Source organism: Podarcis melisellensis, assembly GCF_964234715.1.
Source record: "Podarcis melisellensis genome assembly, chromosome: 12".
In the NCBI taxonomy this organism is placed as follows: domain Eukaryota; kingdom Metazoa; phylum Chordata; class Lepidosauria; order Squamata; family Lacertidae; genus Podarcis; species Podarcis melisellensis.
The window spans coordinates 57144611-57166436 of record NC_138544.1 but is presented as its reverse complement, the minus strand read 5'-3'; the positions used below and the strand labels follow the sequence as shown (position 1 = coordinate 57166436).

The 21826-nt window shown below is 45.6% G+C and overlaps 2 protein-coding genes across 3 annotated transcripts in view; both read right to left on the bottom strand.

Annotated features, from left to right (window-relative positions):
- Positions 1–14289, bottom strand: part of LOC309353163 (zinc finger protein 783-like) — a 28996-nt gene extending 14707 nt beyond the window's left edge. The window contains exons 1-6 of one of the 2 annotated variants that reach the window (XM_081882398.1): positions 13873–14286; positions 10170–10547; positions 8268–8394; positions 6158–6277; positions 4817–4921; positions 2285–2407 (exon numbers count right to left, since the gene is read on the bottom strand). In XM_081882398.1, the coding sequence (XP_081738524.1) occupies positions 2285–2407; positions 4817–4921; positions 6158–6277; positions 8268–8394; positions 10170–10547; positions 13873–14103 (1084 nt within the window). In that variant the 5' untranslated portion in view covers positions 14104–14286. Of the gene's footprint in view, positions 1–2284; positions 2408–4816; positions 4922–6157; positions 6278–8267; positions 8395–10169; positions 10548–13872 lie in introns of both variants that reach the window. The other variant, XM_081882399.1, reaches the window with a different exon arrangement.
- Positions 1–21826, bottom strand: part of LOC309353218 (cytochrome P450 2C25-like) — a 196181-nt gene that overhangs the window by 48430 nt on the left and 125925 nt on the right. The gene's annotated exons all lie outside the window — the stretch shown is intronic.

Genomic DNA, 21826 nt, shown 5'->3' with positions numbered 1-21826 from the left:
CCCTAAAGCCAGAAGGAGGGGGGAAGAGGCGGCAGAGGATTCAGCCTCAGGCGAGTCACGGAGAGAGGGAACCCAGGGGGGCAGGAAGACCCTGCGGAAAAGAAAGGAGAGGAAGAGGTGGTCTAGAGCCAGGCTATTAAGTTGGTGTGGAAGAGGGGAGGAGTCAGAGGGGACTTCAGCGGTCTAACGTGACAGACGTACGGCCACGATGCTGAACTGTACGAGAAGCAGAAATCTTCAATAAACTTTTCCTGTAAATAAACTGCAACGGAGTGAGGTCTCTTGTGAGCTGGGACCCGTCCTGGGTGGCCGTGACAGCACCCGTCGAAACCTGGAAGTACCGGAACGGGTTACTTCCGGGTTTCGGCAATCGCCCATGCGCAGAAGCTCCAAACCGCAATCTGCATGTGCCAGTCCCTACTATCAATGGGCCTCATTAAAGCAAAGAGTCTAATAGGCCAGCGCCTGAAAGACATTGATCGACAAAACAACCTGATCATCTTAAAGAAACTGTGCCCATGGTATACCTACTTTCCCCCTTCTCATTTTGACTCTCCAGCTTCATATCTGTTTAAACTAACCATCCCAAAATACAGACGTGCCTTTACATTGGCTAGATGGGATGTTCTTCCCTCTGCTGTACTCGAAGGTCGTTACCAAAAGACTCCATTTGAAAAACGACTTTGCCCATGTGGAGATGGTAACACGGAAACAGTGTCCCACGTCCTTCTATCTTGCCCCCTTTACAAAGACCTAAGGAATGAGATTATTACTCCACTCATTCTCTCCAACCCCGGCCGTTCACCAGACATTACACTGTATTTTCTATTATCTGATACGGATAGTCAGATAACAGAGAAGGTCGCGAGGTACATCGAGAGAGCTGCGAAATTGAGGGCCACCATCTGAGTGACAGACTTGTTCATCTGACGGACCTCCTTTTGCTTGTTCTTTTCTTCCTTTTATCCCTATTTTCACTTTTAACTCTTGTATAGCTGTGGCCTGTTGGCTTTGCTAATAAAGTTTTGATTTGATTTGAATCTGCATGTGCGCAGACGTGCCACTGCAGGTTGCAAACGTGCATCCCGCATGGATCATGTTTGCAACCCGAGCGTCCGCTGTACTTTTGTACTTTCTCTTTGAGAAGATGTGAGAGGACGCCATGATTGCTTTGTCCTGTATATATTGCTTAATAAATTACTTTGAATGCCACACCTAATCTACACGTCGTTTCTGCTATACTCTGCTGATATCTTCATATCTTTGGAGATGTGTCGCTGGTGCGCACCGGGACTGAAGATTTATGAACATCCCAGGCTGCGCTTCATAAGGAAGACGCCCGGAGAGGTTTGTCTCGATCCGGGGGCAGCGTGTGCCCCCAGGTGTGTTCCAACACCCTAAAGCCCCAAACACCCCTGGAAGGTACCAGTTTAATAGAATTGTAGGGTTGAAAGGGACCCCGAGTCATCTACAACTCCCTGCACTGCAGTATTTTATTATTATTATTATTATTATTATTATTATTATTATTATTATTATTAATCTCTACCCCGCCCATCTGGCTGGGTTTCCCCAGCCACTCTGGGCAGCTTCCAACGGAACACTAAAATACAATAACCTAATAAACATTAAAAACTTCCCTAAACAGGGCTGCCTTCAGATGTCTTCTAAAAGTCAGAGAGTTGTTTATTTCCTTGACATCTGATGGGAGGGCGTTCCACAGGGTGGGCACCACCACCGAGAAGGCCCTCTGCCTGGTTCCCTGTAACCTCACTTCTCGCAGGGAGGGAACCGCCAAAAGACCCTCGGAACTGGACCTCAGTGTCTGGGCTGAATGATGGCAGTGGAGACGCTCCTTCAGGTCTACTGGACCAAGGCCGTTTAGGGCTTTCAAGCTCAGCACCAACACTTTGAAATTATTTCACAAACTAAGAAATCCAATCGTCCATGTTGCTTCCTTTTTTTTACCGCTGATGTTTAAATTATGCACCATACAATGCAAATATACAGTTCCAAGGTTGCCCCCAGGCAGCAGGAGCCATCGCAATATACATTAAAATAATGCAAAGTTTCGGCCTTGAAATGGAACTAAAATGCCCCACCCAGGTCAGTAATTCTCAAAAAGCTTTTTTTGTGAATTGCTTGAAACTTCCTGGATTGGGGAAGGCCTTTGCCAGAGGTGCTGGGTACCTGGTCTGAGTGCCAATGCCCCCCCTGCTCTTACAGTTCTGCTGCATGAGCTGCTTTGAATCTCGGAAGCGCCCCCCAAAATCTCATCGCTCACCTGCATTGTCTGAAGTAGAGCTCTTGTGAGTTTCTGCTTCCAAGTTGCCCCCCTGCAGCGACTCACAGGGGTTGGCTCCTTCTCCGTCGCCCGGTAAAGTATCCAGTCCAGAAACCGTATAATCTGTTAGGGAGCCGAGTAGCAGTGTTAAGATCCTTATTGTGCTATCACTGTTTTGTTTTCAATTCCTTCCAATATATTTAAGGAAGAACGCACAGCACAATGACGTACAAGAATACAGAAAGAAATGAAGAAAGGCAATCCAATGGAAGTAAAATTCAACGTGCACACAAAATGCAAATTTGGGTTGTTTCAATCACAATCCCTTCACAAAGGGAAGGAATTTTCTTCAGCTGCCGAATTTAGCTGCAACATCGCCACCAATCATCTGCTACGACTCCAAGGTCTCATTCCTGGTCCATCACTGCCAGTTGAGGCTCCATGAGTGTATAATAATAAAGAATAAGAATAAGAATAAGAATAAGAATTTATTATTTATACCCCACCCATCTGTCTGGGTTTCCCCAGCCACTCTGAGCAGCTTCCAACAAAACACTAAAATACAATAACCTATTAAACATTAAAAACTTCCCCAAACAGGGCTGCCTTCAGATGTCTTCTAAAAGTTTGGTAGTTGTTTTTCTCTTTGACATCTGGTGGGAGGGCGTTCCGCAGGGCAGGTGCCACCACCGAGAAGGCACCCCGCCCTGTGGAATGTGTGAAATTAATCATTTTTGCCAAAAAAAATGCATTAATTTAAAATTCTGAGTAACGTGGTCTTTTTCATGTGTTCATGGAAGCGGGGTTATTATTGGATGGTTTTTGTTTTATTATGTATTTTGTGTACAGTGGTAGCTTGGAAGTCAAACAGCTTACTTCCCAAACAGTTTGGCAACTGAACGTCGCAAACCCGGAAGAGAGTGTTTCGGTTTGCGAACTGTTTTTGGAAGCCGAACGTCCGACGGGGCTTCCGTGGCTTCCGATTGGCTGCAAGAGCTTCCTGCAGCCAATCGGAAGCCACGCTTTGGTTTTCAAACGTTTTGGAAATCAAACCGACTTCCAGAACAGATTCCGTTCGACTTCCAAGGTACCACTGTAATCATTTTGTATTTTTATACTGCGAACCACCCTGTAATACCGAAGAGTATTATTATTATTATTATTATTATTATTATTATTATTAGGCTGTGTTTTCAAGATACTCTGGGCAGCTTACAGCCTATCTAAAAACATAATAAAAACATCAAACACTTAAAAACCTCCCGATACAAGGCTGCCTCCAGATGTCTTCTAAAAGTTATGTAATTCTTTTATCTCCTTGACATCTGAAAGGAGGGCATTTCACAGGGATTGTTATTATTTTACCGCCCATTCATTCAGTTCAGAGAGGTCCTTTCTTCATCTCTTTAATGACGCTGGACAATTTAGCCTCGTGAGCAAACCTCCCTGCTCACCCCTAACTCTAGATTAGTTATGAACAAGTTAGCGAGAATCCTGGGAATTGCAGTCCAAGGACACATCTGGGAAGCCCTGGCTGAAGAGCTGCTCTATGGAACATAAACATAGCAGAGTCCCTTCCCAGTGAGGCCTGCCTGAGATCAAGTGGCAGGGAGTTCCAAAGTCTTGGTGCTGACCTTTACAGCCCTAAACGGCCTTGGTCCAGTATACCTGAAGGAGTGTCTCCACCCCCATCGTTCAAGCCCGGACACTGAGGTCCAGCGCCGAGAGCCTTCTGGCGGTTCCCTTGCTACGAGAAGCCAAGTTACAGGGAACCAGGCAGAGGGCCTTCTCGGTGGTGGCGCCCGCCCTGTGGAACGCCCTCCCACCAGATGTCAAAGAGAAAAATAACTACCAAACTTTTAGAAGACATCTGAAGGCAGCCCTGTTTAGGGAAGCTTTTAATGTTTAATAGGTTATTGTATTTTAGTGTTTTGTTGGAAGCTGCCCAGAGTGGCTGGGGAAACCCAGCCAGAGGGGCGGAGTATAAATAATAAATTGCTATTATTATTATCGTTAGGTGCTGCCACACTAAAAGATCTGAGTTCTTACAGATGCAGAAAGCAAGTATTGTGTGGTCCCTGTAGTAGTCTCTCTCAGATGGACATTTTGGGCAGGGTGGTAGGGTTAGAGGAAAAATAGGATGCCTGTAGGATGCCTGGGCTTCTCAGACCCACTTACGGCATATCCTAGAGAATCAGTTTCTCTTTGGCTGTACTGAATCTCAGCGAAGACGCCTTACTTGGTCTAGACATTTTCACATTAACACGCAATGTGGAGACGCCTTCCTCAGTTGACTAGAGGATGGTGCTGACAACGCCAAGGTTGCAGGTTCGAAGCTGCAAGTTCCTGCAGGCTTGGACTAGATGACCGTTGGGTCCCTTCCAACGCTACAATTCTACGAGATAAATATAAGTGGAGAGATAGAGCTACGCAGCAGCCTGGAAAGTTATCGATACGGATAACCTAAAAACGGAACAAGCCTCTTGTGATGACATGGGAGAATGGCTGTTGTGGTGCTTTCAACATACTCACAGTTGCAGGTACTTTGACTGAGGGCTCCATCCTGGCCATTGCCCTTGGTACACAATTCCTCCTGCTTAATCCACGAAATAACATCTGTCCTGGAAATGGAAGATTCTGTTTCCAGGAGATGAGAGATAGAGAGAGAGATAGAGAGAGGTGTTTGACCTTTCCTATATATTCCTGGTTTATCTGAAATCTCAAAAGGCAGCCTGCTTGTTCCCTCCTGGGCAAAAAACAAAGGCGGCATTTTTTCATCTCCGCCAAGCTAAGCAATTGGCTCCTTACCTCTCTCGCCCCGACCTAGCCACTGTGATCCACATGACAGTCACCTCCAGGCTGGATTATTGTAACTCGCTCTACGTGGGGCTGCCCTTGAGACTGACCCAGAAACTCCAGCGGGTGCAGAATGCCGCGGCGAGACTCCTTACGGGGTCCTCGCTGCAAGATCACATTCACCCGGTGCTATACCAGCTGGACTGGCTCCCGGTGGAGTACAGGATCAGGTTCAAGGTGCGGGTTTTAACCTTTAAAGTCCTATACGGCCCAGGACCCTCATACCTACGGGACCGCCTCTCCTGGTATGTCCCATGGAGGACCTTAAAGATAAAGGTAAAGGGACATGTGGCCAGGATGACTAAGCCGCTTCTGGCGAACCAGAGCAGCGCTGGAGCGGTACCTATTTATCTACTTGCTCATGCTGGCCACATGACCCGGAAGCTGTACGCCGGCTCCCTTGGCCAATAAAGCGAGATGAGTGCCGCAACCCCAGAGTCGGTCACGACTGGACCTAATGATCAGGGTTCCCTTTACCTTTACCTTTGTTCGGTCCCTGCTCCTGCCAACCTAGCAGTTCGAAAGCACGTCAAAGTGCAAGTAGATAAATAGGTACCACTCCGGCGGGAAGGTAAACGGTGTTTCCGTGCGCTGCTCTGGTTCACCAGAAGCGGCTTAGTCCTGCTGGCCACATGACCCGGAAGCTGTACGCCGGCTCCCTCGGCCAGTAAAGCGAGATGAGCGCCGCAACCCCAGAGTCAGCCATGACTGGACCTAATGGTCAGGGGTCCCTTTACCTTTTAGGGCGGTTCTTGGGGTGAACGAGGGGTAGGGCTGTAAAATGGGGTCAGGGTTGCTAGCAGCCCCCAATATTTGCCCTGCTCTGCTCCCAACGTAATATCTCCTTTAAGCGAAGCATTTCCAGAAACTGGTCACTCCCTTCCATCTACACATGAGCAGCAAAACGTTACTGCTGGAAGATCCCAAAATGGGAACAGCCCTGGGATGCTTTGGAAAGGACAGAATCACACACTCACAAAATACACAGCAAGCAATTATCAATTTAAAATTTGATACCTGTTTTGGAATCGGACGGAGGTTCCTGAGCATGTCCTTCTGAGTTTTTCTGGCCCAGAATGTGAGGAGCATCATCTTGCGCAGTACAGGTGAAATTCTCCAGTTTAGAAACGGCAAGATCTGGTCAAAGGAGACGGGGAAGGAAGAACACTGTTGTTGCGAAGATCCCTTTAAAGGGCAGTGTTTTATTTTTAAGAGAGGCGCGTCCTAAATTATAATTACTGATTCCATTTACGATGCCTCTCAAAGCAATCTCACAGTATGATGAAGCATATATGCAACCATGGCATAGAGTTAAAGCAGTTAGAAACAATTACTTATATAATAATTAATAAATAATATGTATTTATTTATTTATACCCCGTTCTTCCCAGTTCAGAAAACCGGGCTCAGGGTGGCTAACAACAAATTTAAAACACTTAGTTGATACAACAAAAAACATCATAAAATACAATATAAAACGAGAATAACGATAAATTCAGAATTCAAAAATCAATTTGGGGGGAAATCCATCCAATAAACATTAGATGATCACCAGGGCTAGCTGGCTAAATAAGTCCTATTTGGGCCAGCGAGGAGACCAGGGGAGAATTAGCTGTGGGATCTCAGAGCGGGTAATCTTCATAAAAAGGGGGAGGGAAGGAAGGGGAATAAAAGATCAGGCTAAGTTCAAATTGAAAGACAGGCAGAATAGCTCTGACTTACAGGCCTTGCGGAAGGAATAAATGCCAATTCCAATTCCGAAACTAGCTGGGATAGAAGTCTCAGCTGAGGAGGCTTGTTGAAAGAGGAGAGCATTCCGACAGGTACCAAAAAGTTAATAGAGACAGTGCCCGTCTGATACGTAACAGCAGGGAGTTCCAAAGGGAACTCTAAACAACTTTAGGAACGCAAGGGGGTGGAGTGAAGTTCCTGGTTCATTCAGCATGGCCTAGCCAGGGTGAACCTGTCAGGAGTTCAGCCTGTTGGGATTCGCAGGATACTGAGTAAGTCTGCAGGCTTCAACAGGCTGAAGCAATACTCTCTGAAGTGCTGGGTCAGAGTGACTCAGCAGGAGTGTGATTAATGTGATTGTCTATCACCTGTTTTAAAAAGGAAAGCCTGTTCAACAGTAATTGTGGTGGTTGTGGTGGTGATGCTGTGGTGGAGAGTATTCGTTTGCCTTAAGGAGCAGGTACTCTGTATGGACTGTTTTTGTAAATACCTGTATATAGCTCACATTAAAAAGACTGCACTGGGAAAAACCTGGGACTCTGAGCGTTTCTGCTAAAAGCGCCGCGAGGAATTCGCGACACAGCCTACACTTGAGTAGGACCCTAGCACAGACACATGCCCGACTGGCATGTTCCCTCCCACCTGGTCGATAGTTCAGGAGTTTCATAAACTTTCTTCTGCCCAAACATCACAGTGACCGATGCCAACAGACACCGGCACACTTAGGGATCACGGAACACAGTAACAGAGGGAGCCATGCTGCAGCTCTGTGTGTGTTTGTATGTAAATAAAGTAGATTAGCCAAAATGCTGAGTTGCTGAGGTCTGTCACACAAGCTGCGAAGACTCTGCAGATCCCTAAGTGTGCCAGTGTCGGTTGGCATCGGTCGCTGTGATGTTCGGGCTGAAGAAAGCTTGTGAAGCTCCCGAACGATCGACCAGAAGGGAGAGAACATGCCAGTCGGGCATGTGTCTGTTCCAGGGTCCTACTCGAGTGTAGGCTGAACTCCTGACAGTACCACCTTAGGATCCTCGGATGAAAGGCAATATACAAATTTTACTAATAATAAACCCCATATTCATGGCAAGAGAACCAGCTATGACCTGCCAGAGTAGCTTAGAGGTATTTTGGCCCATTGATTTATTTCATTTATTTCATATCTTTCCTCCAAGGACCTCAAGGTTTCTCTCGTTTCCCCATCTTATCCTCAAAACAGCCCGGCTGAGAGGTAGGTTGGGCTGAGAGACAGTGGCTGGACCAATGTCGCCCAGTGAGCCTCATGGCAGAGCAGGGAGATTCGAACCCCGGACTCGCAAGGTCTGGTCTGCTGCTCTAACCACTACACACTATTGCCACCGCGAAAGGGATCCCACGGAGAGCCGGCCCTGCTCCTTACCGAGGGAGATCAGAGACTCTCCGTTCCCCTTGGCCACGTTTTTGTACAACTCCTTCTGCCAATCTTCTAGCCTTTCCCACTTCTCCCGGGAAAAGGGAGCCGAGCCATCGCCAAAAGGCGCTGAGACCTGGGGGATAGCAAAAAACAGAGCCGTCAGCAAGTTGCAAAACAGCTTTCCGGTGTTTTGCATTGTTTTTTTAAAAAACGACAAAAGCAGGAATTGAAAACCATCCAGTTCAAGTTATGCAACGTTGAAAGGACCCCCTATTTTCTGAAAACTTATTTGATGAGGGTGTTTCGGGACCCACACATTTTGTTAATAGTCTATGCCCTGAAGTGCTTTGCTAAGTAGCCTACATGTGAAGAGAGGCAAAAAAGGTTTGGAGCCACTGACTTGGACCGTATTAAGAAAATGTCAAGGATATTTGTGCAGGGAAAACTCAGCAGGCAACCCAGTCAGAAGGGCAGGGTAATAATAATAATAATAATAATAATAATAATAATAATAATAATAATTTATTTATACCCCACCCATCTGGCTGGGTTTCCCCAGCCACTTTGGGCAGCTTCCAACAGAATATTAAAATACAATACATTAAAAGCTTCCCTAAACAGGGTACAAATAATAAAATTATTACACTTTTCCTCTGAGAATGTGGCGTAATTTCTACACATGCGGGAAATACCTCTCTATGAGCCTGTATAATTCCTAGGCCTGTGGAATCCCCAGCTGCCTTAAACATCACGAAATCCACCAGCGCCGGTTTTTATTGTAAATTCAAAGCTCGCTGAGGATTTTAGCACTGATTCTTCATAGAATCGTACAGTTGGAAGGGACACAGAGCATCATTCAGTCCAATCCCCGGCCACGCAGGAATCTCAACTCAAGCATCCATGACAGATGGCCATTCAACCTTTTTATTCATTTTGTATTTTAGTTTCTTAGCACAAGAAGGGCTAACTTGTTTAGAAATAAACATTTGCACCATGCTTTTCTTCCAGACAGCCGCCCAGTACTGAAGGCGCAACCCAACAAACAGCGCAATATAGATGGCTAGATATCAGAATTGAAGAATAATTTTGTTATGTACTGAGTTGAATAGGGTCCAGAATGCAGCAGTCTGATTGGTCCTAGAACAATAGGGTTCAGAATGCAGCAGTCTGATTGGTCCTAGAACAATAGGGTTCAGAATGCAGCAGTCTGATTGGTCCTAGAACAATAGGGTTCAGAATGCAGCAGTCTGATTGGTCCTAGAACAATAGGATCCAAAATGCAGGAGTCTGATTGGTCCTAGAGCAATAGGGTTCAGAATGCAGCAGTCTGATTGGTCCTAGAACAATAGGATCCAGAATGCAGCAGTCTGATTGGTCCTAGAACAATAGGATCCAGAATGCAGCAGTCTGATTGGTCCTAGAACAATAGGATCCAGAATGTAGCCATCCGATTGGTCCGCAGGAGCCACCTAATCCAACTCCAGGTGGAAGTGAATCCGCAACCTGATTGGCCTACAGGAGAATCCCGGAACTAGCCAATCACATGGGGCCCGTTGTGTAAATAATGTATATAAAGCCGACATTCTGGGGGGGACTTCCATTCCTCCTCACCACTATGAGCTGAATAAAGAGCATGAAATCCACTCTCGACTTCAAGTAAATTTCAGATTTCAAGAAGAATGGTTCAGAAAACATAAGCAGTCTTGGGGTCATGGGTTCGAGTCCTGCTTTGGGCAAAAGATTCCTGCATTGCAGAGGGTTGGAATAGATGATCCACGGGGTCCCTTCCTATGATTCTGTGTGCCGTGAGCTCCTTAGAGGAGAGCTGAGGTGTGAATGCAATAAATTAAATCACAGCCTGATCCTTGGCAGAACTACTACTGCAGACGTCCCCAATTCTGTGCTTACCTTAGAAGCTCCTGCAGCCGCACTCACAGGGACCTTCAGAAACCAGAAGTTCCCGTTCTTCAGGAGGTCCTCCATGGTCTCTAGCCTCTTCTGCAACTGCCCATACTCTTGCAGGAGAGTCTCCAGCGCTGACCACCGGCTGTCCAGCTGGCTTCCCAGCTCAGCCACGGCCTTCTCGCAGTCCCCAAATCTCTTCTCGGCCGTCTCGGACCTTTGCTCCAGACTGAGGAGCCGAAGGGCCTGAGCCTCCACCGTCCGCTCCACCGCCTGGACAGCCCCAACCACCGTCCACAGAGAAATTGTGGTCGTCTGCAGCTCTTTGGGGAAGGCGGCGTCCACGACAGGAGCAGCCAGGACTTCTGAACTCCACCTTGAAGACTGGAAGGAAATAAAAAAATTGCCCAGTAGTACCTTAGAGACCAGGGACGCGGGTGGCGCTGTGGGTTAAACCAAAGAGCCTAGGACTTGCTGATCAGAAGGTTGGCGGTTCGAATCCCCGTGACGGGGTGAGGGCCCGTTGGTCGGTCCCTGATCCTGCCAACCTAGCAGTTTGAAAGAACGTCAAAGTGCAACTAGATAAATAGGTACCACTCTGGCGGGAAGGTAGACGGCATTTCCGTGTGCTGCTCTGGTTCGCCAGAAGCGGCTTAGTCTTGCTGGCCACATGACCTGGAAGCTGTATGCCGGCTCTCTCGGCCAGTAAAGCGAGATGAGCGCAGCAACCCCGGAGTCAGTCACGACTAGACCTAATGATCAAGGGTCCCTTTACCTTTACTTTACCTTAGAGATCAACTATGTATGTTCTAGGGTTTGTTCTGGGGCTTATACCCAGAACAAACCTAGTTGGTCTCTTAGTCAGTCAGTCAGTTTTATTGCACATAGCCAAAGGCTGCCGAAGTGTACACAGAATCATTCAACAATTAAAAGAAAATATACTGGATTGATACAAAATACTAGAAATATTTATATTATCAAAACATTACCTACTCTAAACAGAGCTATAAATGTGCCTTAATATACAAGTTAAGACATTAAACAATAAAATTATCACATGGCCACTAATATATTAAAAAATAATGTTAATTAATACAATGTGCAATTATATTCGGAGTTTGGGGATAAAGATAGACTATAGCTTGATGTAAGGGTTTGCGGCGCTCATCTCGCTTTATTGGCCGAGGGAGCCGGCGTACAGCTTCCTGGTCATGTGGCCAGCATGACTAAGCTGCTTCTGGTGAACCAGAGCAGCGCACGGAAACGCCATTTACCTTCCCGCCAGTGCGGTACCTATTTATCTACTTGCACTTTGACATGCTTTCGAACCACTAGGTGGGCAGGAGCAGGGACTGAGCAACAGGAGCTCACCCCGTCGCGGGGATTCAAACTGCCGAACTTCTGATCAGCAAGCCCTAGGCTCTGTGGTTTAACCCACGGCGCCACCCATGTCCCTTGTAGCTTGATGTAGATAGGGTCAAATAAATTCATCTCCTTTACAGTCGGTGGCTACCTTGGCTATATAATTTGCTCTAATTTTCCTAGCAGCAGTTGCAAAGAGTGCTACACGCCAGGTCACATACTTACCTGTGTCTGCGAGGAGATATAAAATCATGTCAGAGGGGTTCCAGAACAAACTCACTTGGTCTCTTAGGTGCTACCGGACAATTTTTTTATCTATTTTGACTGCGTCAGACCAACACGGCTACCTACCTGAATCAAGGATGGAAGAAGTGAGGGGATGGTCTCTTAACTCACCAAGGCAGTCCTTGCCAACCGGGTGCTGTCAAGTTGTTGTGGACTACAACTCAGATCAGCCCATGGCCAGACAGCACCCGGTTGGCAAGATCTGCAGCAAAACATCAGGTGAAAGGAAAACCACACAGTTAAACTATGGAACTCACTTCCACAAGAGGCACTGATGGAGTCCAACTTGCAGTGGCTTTACAGTGGAACCTTGGTTCTCGATCAGCTTAGTTGACGAACAAATTGGCTCCCGAATGCCGAAAACCCGGAAGTAAGTTTTCCGGTTTTCAAATGTTTTTCGGAAGCCGAACGTCCGATGCGGCTGTCGGCTATTGTTTCCGGGGCGCCTGCGCCAATCAGAAGCCGCACCTTGGTTTTTTTTAACGTTTCGGGAGTCGAATGGACTTCTGGAACGGATTAAGTTTGAGAACCGATGTTCGACTGTATTGATCTCCTTATCTATTTATTAAATTTGTATGGCGCCTTTCACACAAAGACCTCAGGGCTGTCTGCAGCATAGAAATACAAGATGAAAAGACATCATACGTAATAAAAACCAGTTGGCATCAGTCTGTTTTGGAAGAGGGTGAGGTCAAACTGTTGGGAGAGTTACAGGGCAGAGAGGTGGTTTTGTCTCTTTAAAAGAGGATTCGGCAATTTCAGAGAGGAGAGGCTTATCGACAGTCACTAGCCATGATGGCTGTGTCCTGTCGCCACAGCTGGAGTCAGAGATGCTTCTGAACCCTAGTTATAGGAAAACACAGGCGGAGAGAGCTGCTCTTGTGCTCAGATTCTGCTTTTGGGTTTCCCAAAAGAGGCATCTGGCTGGCGACGGTGAGAACGGGCTGCTGGACTAGAGAGGGCATTCCTGCAGGCTGCTAATAATAATAATAATAATAATAATAATAATTTTTTATTTATACCCTGCCCTTCCCGGTTCAAAAACCGGCCTCAAGGCAGCTAACAACAAATTTAAAACACTTTAAAACACTTAATTATAAAAGCAGTAATTTTGTATTCTTGTGCTTTTATGTTTTTATATTTTTCTCGTGTTTTTCCTTTTTCCTGTTTCTTGGTTTGGAATTTCTTTTATTGTTAAAACTTAATAAAATATTATTATTAAAAAAAACGGGCTCAGGGCAGCTAACAACAAATTTAAAACACTTAATTATAAAAGCAGCATAAAATATGGTATAAAAATATGAATAACAATAGCATTCAAAAATCAATTAGATAATCTCCAGGGCCACATGACCCGGAAGCTGTACGCCGGCCAATAAAGCGAGATGAGCGCCGCAACCCCAGAGTCGGCCAAGATTGGACCTAACGGTCAGGGGTCCCTTTACCTTGAAGCTATGTGCAAAATTAGTACCAACAATGCAAAATATCCGGGAAGCATTCAGGTTGGCAAAGGCGCCTGCAAACAGAGCAGTATTAGCCAGGTGCCTGGGACGCCTGAAACGTCGCTGCCTTTTTCTGCAGCCCCCCCCACCATAGAATCCTAGAGTTGGAAGAGACCACCAGGGCCATTGAGTCCAACTCCCTGCCAAGCAGGAAACACCATCAGAGCACTCCTGACATATGGTTGTCAAGCCTCTGCTTAAAGACCTCCAAAGAAGGAGACTCCACCACACTCCTAGGCAGCAAATTCCACTGTCAAACAGCTCTTACTGTCAGGAAGTTCTTCCTAATGTTTAGGTGGAATCTTCTTTCTTGTAGTTTGGATCCATTGCTCCGTGTCCGCTTCTCTGGAGCAGCAGAAAACAACCTTTCTCCCTCCTCTATGTGACATCCTTTTATATATTTGAACATGGCTATCATATCACCCCTGCACCTCCTCTTCTCTAGGCACGTTGGTAGTGCAATATTCTGAATCATCCCCCCCCCCCAACCCTTCTCCCAGGGGCGGCTCAGCTACCCCCAGCAAGAGGGCACCATCCCATCTCTGCAGAACCAGCCTCACCTGGGCAGGAGGGGGCCATTCAGCCATGGTGCTGAGCCTTTGCTGGGCGCTGGAGTGGGCAAAGGGGTGTGCGCGTCTCCTTGCAGAGGAGCAGCGGTGCCCAGGATTTGATGGATGGATGCAAAGGGAACCGGGAAGCTTGGAGAGGTTAGCTGGGAGGCAGGAAGGCGAGGGGAAGGAAAAGAGAGAGGCGAGGCTGCTGGAAAGCAGAGGGAAAAGCGACAGCACCATCTATGGAGCGTCGCCTGAGCAGGGAGCGAGGAGGCTGTGCTGCTTTCCCACGTGCAAATCAATAGAAGCCGGGTCCTTTGTGCGCGCATGGCGCGGAGATCTAAGAAGCTGGCTGCAAAATCTGTTGTTTAGTCGTGTACGACTCTTTGTGACCCCCTGGACCAGAGCACACCAGGCCCTCCTGTCTTCCGCTGCCTCCCGCAGTTTGGTCAAACTCATGCTGGTAGCTTCGAGAACACTGTCCAACCCTAGCTGTAATGGTTAAAAGAATATGGAAAAATTGTTTTTTATAAGTAAAAGTTTAAGCTTCAATAATTTAAGATGTTGGATAGAAAATAAGGTGTTATTTAGCTGTAATGCTAGGAGATAAGGATTTGCTGGACAAATAATTTGAACTAGAAAACAAGAAGGGAAGGTATGAGGAGGTCAGGGAAATATGTTATTGAAATTAAGTGCTGAACTTTATGTGTTTTTAATACTTTTTCTTTTCTTTTTACGGTTTTCTCTTTGTTTGTATAAAATTGAAAATCTTAATAAACATCTTATTAAAAAAAAGAGAACACTGTCCCACCATCTTGTCCTCTGTCCTCCCCTTCTCCTTGTGACCTCCATCTTTCCCAACATCAGGGTCTTTTCCAGGGAGTCTTCTCTTCTCATGAGGTGGCCAAAGTCTTGGAGCCTCAGCTTCAGGATCTGTCCTTCCAGTGAGCACTCAGGGCTGATTTCCTTCAGAATGGAGAGGTTGGATCTTCTTGCAGTCCATGGGACTCTCAAGAGTCTCCTCCAGCACCAGAATTCAAAAGCACCCATTCTTAATGTTCCAACTCTCACTTCCATTCATGCGTATACAGTGATTACGAATATACCCAACTGTTTTGTAGAATTATTCAGCACAGCAGAAGGATACAGAAATGCTTCCTAAACTGCAAATGAATTATTGAAATGATACCTGCATATACATGGTAACTTACAATAACTCTAGTTATTATAAACTATATGCATGAACTGCAGGAGGCAGTGGAAGACAGGAGTGCCTGGCGTGCTCTGCTCCATGGGGTCACGAAGAGTCGGACACGGCAAAACGACTAAACAACATCAACAACATACGCATGAACTATAATGTCAATTCAATATGAAATAAAACCAAAAGTACATAGCCCATCTATATGGTGAATGGAATTGTACAACAACAGTAGCTATGGAGCAGTGCTCATAAAGTTATGTAGCCACTGCTACTGATTGCATGTTGCAAGAAACCTAAAAAGCCGACCCCAGGTGGAGATTGAGTGAGGTTCTGCACTTAGGTAGGAAGAACAAGCTGTCACATGGAAGAGGGAACAAGGTTATTTTCTGCCGCACCCGAACCAATGGATTCTAACTGCAGGAAAGGTGGTGCGACTAAACCTCAGGAAAAACTTTCAGGTGGCCAAAGCAATTTGACACTGGAGCAGAATCCCTTGCAAAGTGGGTATGGTCGGCCAATTGGTGCCAAAGAAGGATGGAACATTCTTTATGTACGCTACAACAGCAGCAATAATACTCATCGCAAAGTATTGGAAGACACAAGATCTACCCACCTTGGAAGAATGGCAGATGAAGGTGATAGACTATATGGGACTGGCAGAAATGACTGGCAGAATCCGAGACCAGGGAAGAGAGACGGCGGAAGAAGATTGGAATAAATTTAAGGACTATCATAAGAAATATTGCAAAATTAATGAATGTTAGAATGACGTTGGTTTAGAAATTAGGTGGTTTTCAGCTGTAATGATTAAGTAAAAAGAAAAGAAAGGTTAAAAATCAAATGAAAAATAAGGGAGAGGATTTGCTGAATTAATAATAGAAACTGGAATACAGAAAGGGGAGGTATGAGGAGGTCGGGGAAGTAAGTTATAAGAAAATAAGGGATTGAAATTATACTTGTTTTTGTTTGTGTTTTGTTTGTATTATTGTTTTTTTTTTTTAAATTGAAACTTCAATAAATATCTTTTAAAAAAACAAAGTGGTGGTCTCTCCTTACTTTGGAGGTTTTTTAAACAGGGGTTCTTTAATGGCAATTCCTGCATTGTAGGAAGTTGGGCTAGATCCACTGGGTTCCCTTCCAATTTGACAATTCTATGAGCATGTAAACAGTGCCTGCATTGTTAAGTCTTTGAGGACAATTAAATGTTGGAAGTTAAGCAGGGTCAGGCCTGGATGGGAGACCACCTGGAAATGTCATGTATGGTGGGATTCTTGCTTTTGCTCCCACTGATTGTCACTTCGACTTTCCCATCTCAGAGCTCAGAAACCATCTATTTTTTCCCCAAAATCCGAAAACTCTTCTGACACCTTAAAAGGGAGATTTGATGCAGATTTTTCCCATGCATGAATTTCCCATTCGGGTCGCGGCTGTAAAAAGGTAAAGGGACCCCTGACCGTTGGGTCCAGTCGTGGCCGACTCTGGGGTTGCGGCACTCATCTCGCTTTACTGGCCAAGGGAGCCGGCGTACAGCTTCCGGGTCATGTGGCCAGCATGACTAAGCCACTTCTGGCGAACCAGAGCAGCGCACGGAAACGCCGTTTACCTTCCCGCCGGAGTGGTACCTATTTATCTCCTTGCACTTTGATGTGCTTTCAAACTGCTAGGTTGGCAGGAGCAGTCGTGGCTTTAACTGGCTGTAATTTCAGGGGGAATTGTGAGATGGAAGGGAGAGCATTTCACAGCACCTTTGCATCAAATGTGCCAAAAAGTGTCTCTGCTGCTAGCTTAGGCTTTTAAGATATGAGGAAAACTCTTCAGACTGAATCAGACCAAAGCCTTCCTAGTGACATACATGTCAGAGCTGTCTGGCGGGCGGTGTTTCAAAACAGCTCCCTGCATAAAAAATCTTTAATCCCTACATTTGAGATGTACTGTGCAAGGAGATAGGAGCATTGAGCGTGGACACTGGACAGAGCAGGAGAAGGTGCAGTTAAGCTACACTGTAACTGTCTGTTAAAATGTTCTTAACTTATTGTTACTGCAAAAGGAAACAATAAAGGTGATTTTTAGACTGGGGGGGGGAGCAGGGGATTCCTCGGTCTGCATTGCAAAAGGGGAAATTGCAAAATGCCTACCGCACCCAGTATTCCCAGGCGGTCTCCCATCCAAGTACTAACCAGGCCCGACCCTGCTTAACTTCCGAGATCGGACGGGATCGGGTGCATTCAGGGTGGTGTGGCTGTAGGCGGCAGAAGAGCTTTCAATGGACCTTTTCTGGTCCTGACTCCGCCTTTGCAAGAGTTTGCATCCCGCCCAGCTCTGCTTTCCTGCTCCTGCTGCCTCCCGGAGCTGCCTGCCCGGGGAGAAACGCATCCCCTTTGCTTTCTCTCCCTCTCTCCTTCCAAATCTTGCAGGCAGCAAAATGCTGGCACTTGCAACGGAGGCTTTGCAGCTGCAAAATGCCTTTCCTCCGGAATTGCAACCGTGCAAGAGCTGCAAAAAACCGCTCAGCCCCTCCACCGTGCATATTTTATTTTATTTATTCTATTTTATTTTATTTTGCACTCTGCTCTGCAAAATCCCAGAACTTGCCCAGGGTTGCAGCGGTCAGAGAAGCAGAACGAGCCTGTGCTCTCCTCGTTCCTGCCGGCAGGTGGCGCTGCGCAGCCATCCCTTAGAAAAGAACGGCGCGCGGGCGAGATGGCAACCAGATAAATAAGCGGCGGTGGGCGCGGCCTACTCGCGCATGCGCACCCCTCCCGGAGCAGCTCTGCGGCTCTCCTCCCGGGGCGGGGCGAAGAATATGCGCGGGCGGGCGCAATCGCCTCGCTGCCCGCAGGGAGTTGTGCTGCTTTGGTGCCGTTCTGACCTCCCGCCCGCAGGTGGCGCTGTAGGGAGAGCTCTCTCTTGACACAAAAAATGGGACACCGGATGTGACGTTAGACCAGCAGAGAACTTCCGCCTCCTCCTTCGGAAAGGAAGGGGAGGGTTCCCAAAACAACATGGTTGCTTTGCAAATTTTGGAGCCTGGGAGGTGTGGGCTGGGTGGGCAAGTCCTCAGATGTATTTGTTTGCTCGGTTTCATTAAAATAATAAAGATTGCATTTAATCATGTATTTAAAATTAATTTATTCAGTCAATTAATTAATTAATTAATTAATCAAAATAGTTTATTCAAAAGGTAAATATTGCAATTATCTTTTTTTAAAAGATATTTATTAAAGTTTTACAGAAAAAAAGTTACAATGTAAAAAAGAAGAAAGAAAAAAAAATACAAAAATACAAAGAAAAAATACAAAATACAAAAAAATAGAAAACAATTAAAAACAAATCAATCTTTTCATATCTTATATTAAATTTACTTGTTTCCCTGACCTCCTCACGCCTCCCTTTTTTTGTATTCCAGTTCAATTAGTTAATTCAGCAAATCCTTTCCTTCTTTGTTTTTATCTTAATCCTTTACCTTAATGTATTGTAACTTTACCTTCTCGCCTAATAACAATCCGTTTTTAAATACTCTTTTATAACATTACTGCCAAAACCACTTAACTTCATTCCAACATCATTCTAACATTCCTTAATTTTACAGTATTTATCTAGTCTTTAAATTTCTTCCAATCTTCTTCCACCAACTCTTCTCCCTGGTCTCGGATTCTGCCAGTCATTTCTGCCAGTTCCATAAATATTGCGATTATCAAAGTGACCCCCGGGTATAGGACGGTATATAAATTCAATAAATAAAATAAAATAAAAATAATATTGCAACTAATAAAATGAAACATCAACACGGTTTGCAACTGTTCCAGGACATACTGAAATAGGAGTTAATTTTGGGGTCCCTGCAAGGGGTTCAGCTTCTTAAGGAAGGCTGGACCTTCGGAAATAGGCTCAAACCGGTCAGGAAATAAACACAGACCAGACCAGGGATTTTCAGAAAGCAAAGCGACTGGAAGCCTGATCCTTTATCAAAATTATATGCAAAACTGTTGGAAACAGGGTTCCCACTCATGTAGCAGGTGACTGAGAGAGAACCTAGAACAAAAGAGAATTTTGACTTATATACCTTTTAATTTCTATACAGAACAATGGTAACAGGTGACGTCAAACAAGAGGATTAGAACAGGTGAGTGGGGTGTTGGAAGGGGTTGAATTGTTTTAATGGTGGTGTCGTTACTTGCGATTGTTGGGCATAAAAGGTTTTAGGCTGGTTTGTGTTTCCAGAGGTGTTGGCTAATGGGTTTGTTTTTCCTTTATTTACAGGAAAACTTTGGAGCTGCTAAGGGCTGTCCGATAAGGAGAGACAGGATTTTGGGAGTTGCTCATCAGTGCGGATGTGTTGCCTTATTCTGCATTTTTCCTTTATTTAAATAAAACTATCTGAGGTTGTATTTGTGTGTGTGTGTGTGTCCATTTGCAGACTCATTAGGCAGTTGTCGGCAGTACAAAGTCGATTTTACACTTTAGATACATAGTGATACAAAGTTTAGATACATATACAAAAGTATAAAACGAATAAGAAAATAGGAAGGAAATCGATACAAAGATTGAACTCCAGTTACCAACATTTGCAAGGTACAATTCAGTTAAAAGGGCAACGTTTTAAAGGAAAGGAAATAGGCATACCACACAGGGTTCATAAATTTATTTCGGAATCCCCTCTCTGGTCATGGATTCTCTTATAACACATGCAAACACACAACACGCCGAACAAGCTTTGAAACAAATTATTATAATTTGTATTGTCTATTATCATTATGTATTATAATTTGTTTTCCTTGCCCAGGTACTCAAAGCGTTCTGCCAAGCCGTAGGACAGAGCTTCCCAAACTGTGTTGTGACACATTATTGTGTTGGCTTCAGTGTGTTGTGCGAATGCTCCCCACATTCCTCCCGGGGCTGGAAAGGGGTTCGTTTAACCTCTGGTTTGCTAGTAAAACTGAATCACTGTGTCGCGAAATGATGCAAGTCTGAAAAGTGTGTCACCATCATGAAAAGTTTGGAAAGCTCTGCTGTGGGATGTTGCCATGTGTACTGATTTATTTATTTTAGTGAAATTTGTGAGCGAGAAGGAGCCTGAAGTTTGCTCAGGGAACGAAAAAGAGAGAGATCTGCAGAGTTTGGGGAGCAGAATATTAATACGGAACAACTGAAAAAATAAATTCACATATAAATACTTGAAAACCAACGATGCACAGATCCTCCAGGCACTGATCAACGATGCAAGCTGGTTGAAATTCACTTTTGGCAGCCCGTTGACAAAAGCTGCATGGATATTCATGGACTGAACCTGGTGCGCTTGTCTGTCCTTCTGTCTGCATGTCTCTCCTCCTGCCTTTCCGTGTGACTCGGGGTGTGAAAAGATGTGTGTGTGTTTCAGATGTGGCTGGGTGCATTCAGGTCGGATGGGGTGGAGGTTGCCCAGGAAATACCATATTTTTCGCTCTATAGGACGCACCCGACCATAGGACGCACCTTGTTTTAGAGGGGAACAACAACAACAACAAAAAATCTCCCCCTCTCTGCTCAGCGGCCCTTCAGTGAAGCGGCAGGAGAAATGGAGCCCCTTCCATTTCTCCTCCCGCTTCGCTGAAGGGGCACTGCGCAGCTCTCCCTCTCTGCTGAAGCCAGGAGAGTCTTGCTCTCCCGGCTTCAGCAAAAGGAACCCGAAGCCTCTGGAGCGCAGCGCGAGTTCCCGCTGCGCTCCGGAGGCTTCAGACGGCTATCGTCATTCCTCGTCGGTGCGCACTGACCCCTCTCACTCTCCAGGCTTCAGCAAAAGCAACGCGAAGCCTCCGGAGCGCGGAGGGAGCACTCCCTCTGTGCTTTGGAGGCTTTGCGTTGCTATCGCTGAAGCCAAGGAGCCTGCATTCGCTCCATAGGATGCACACATATTTCCCCTTAATTTTTGGAGGGGGGAAGTGCATCCTATAGAGCGAAAAATACGGTAGTACTTCTGTCTTGCCAGGATTAGACCTCAATCTGTTGACCATCATCCAGCCTGCAACCACCTCCCGACACACAGGACGTTCACCGCCTTCACTGGTTCTGATTTTAAAAAGAGGCAGAGTTTTGCTAGAGGCCCAGCTCCACCAGGGACCTCCTGCCTCTAACTGTGCCAGCCGTTCATTATAGGAACAACTGTTTAGAAACAGGCGTCTGAGTTTTGATTCTGCCTTTCCTCTTCCCTCCTTGGCCTGTTTTCCTTGTGTGTCGTGTGGCTTCTTTAAAAAATTGCAAGCCTATGGGTAGGGAGTGTCTTGTTTTGATTGTATCTAAACAACTCTGGGTTTAAACCAGATGATGTCATGTGTTAACTTTAAAAAAAATAGTGTAAAATCAAATTACAGGCTAAAAAAAAAATCAAAAATCTAAGCTAACCTAGGAGCATAATTTGCCCATTTGAACAAGTGGGACAATCAAATAGCAATTGTCTGCTTAGACAAAATTTTATAGACCCACTCCTACACTCCTATGTCATTTTAGCTTCCTACCCGGAGAAAACCAGGTTTTATACTTGCTGAATAATATCACTAGAGCTATACCTTCCTTGGTGGCCAAATTTCCTTTTTTAGCTTTTAAGCGTTGCAAGACTATAATTGACTGTATTGATATGGGGCTATCTGTTTAGCCCATTTTAGTGTCGGCTAAGTTTTAAAATCTTCCTGGATGTTTTAACTGTGTATTGACAAATGTACTTTTTTCTGACTGACGGTCGAATAAAAAGGTTGATGAAATAGCAATTGTCTGATTTAAGGAACT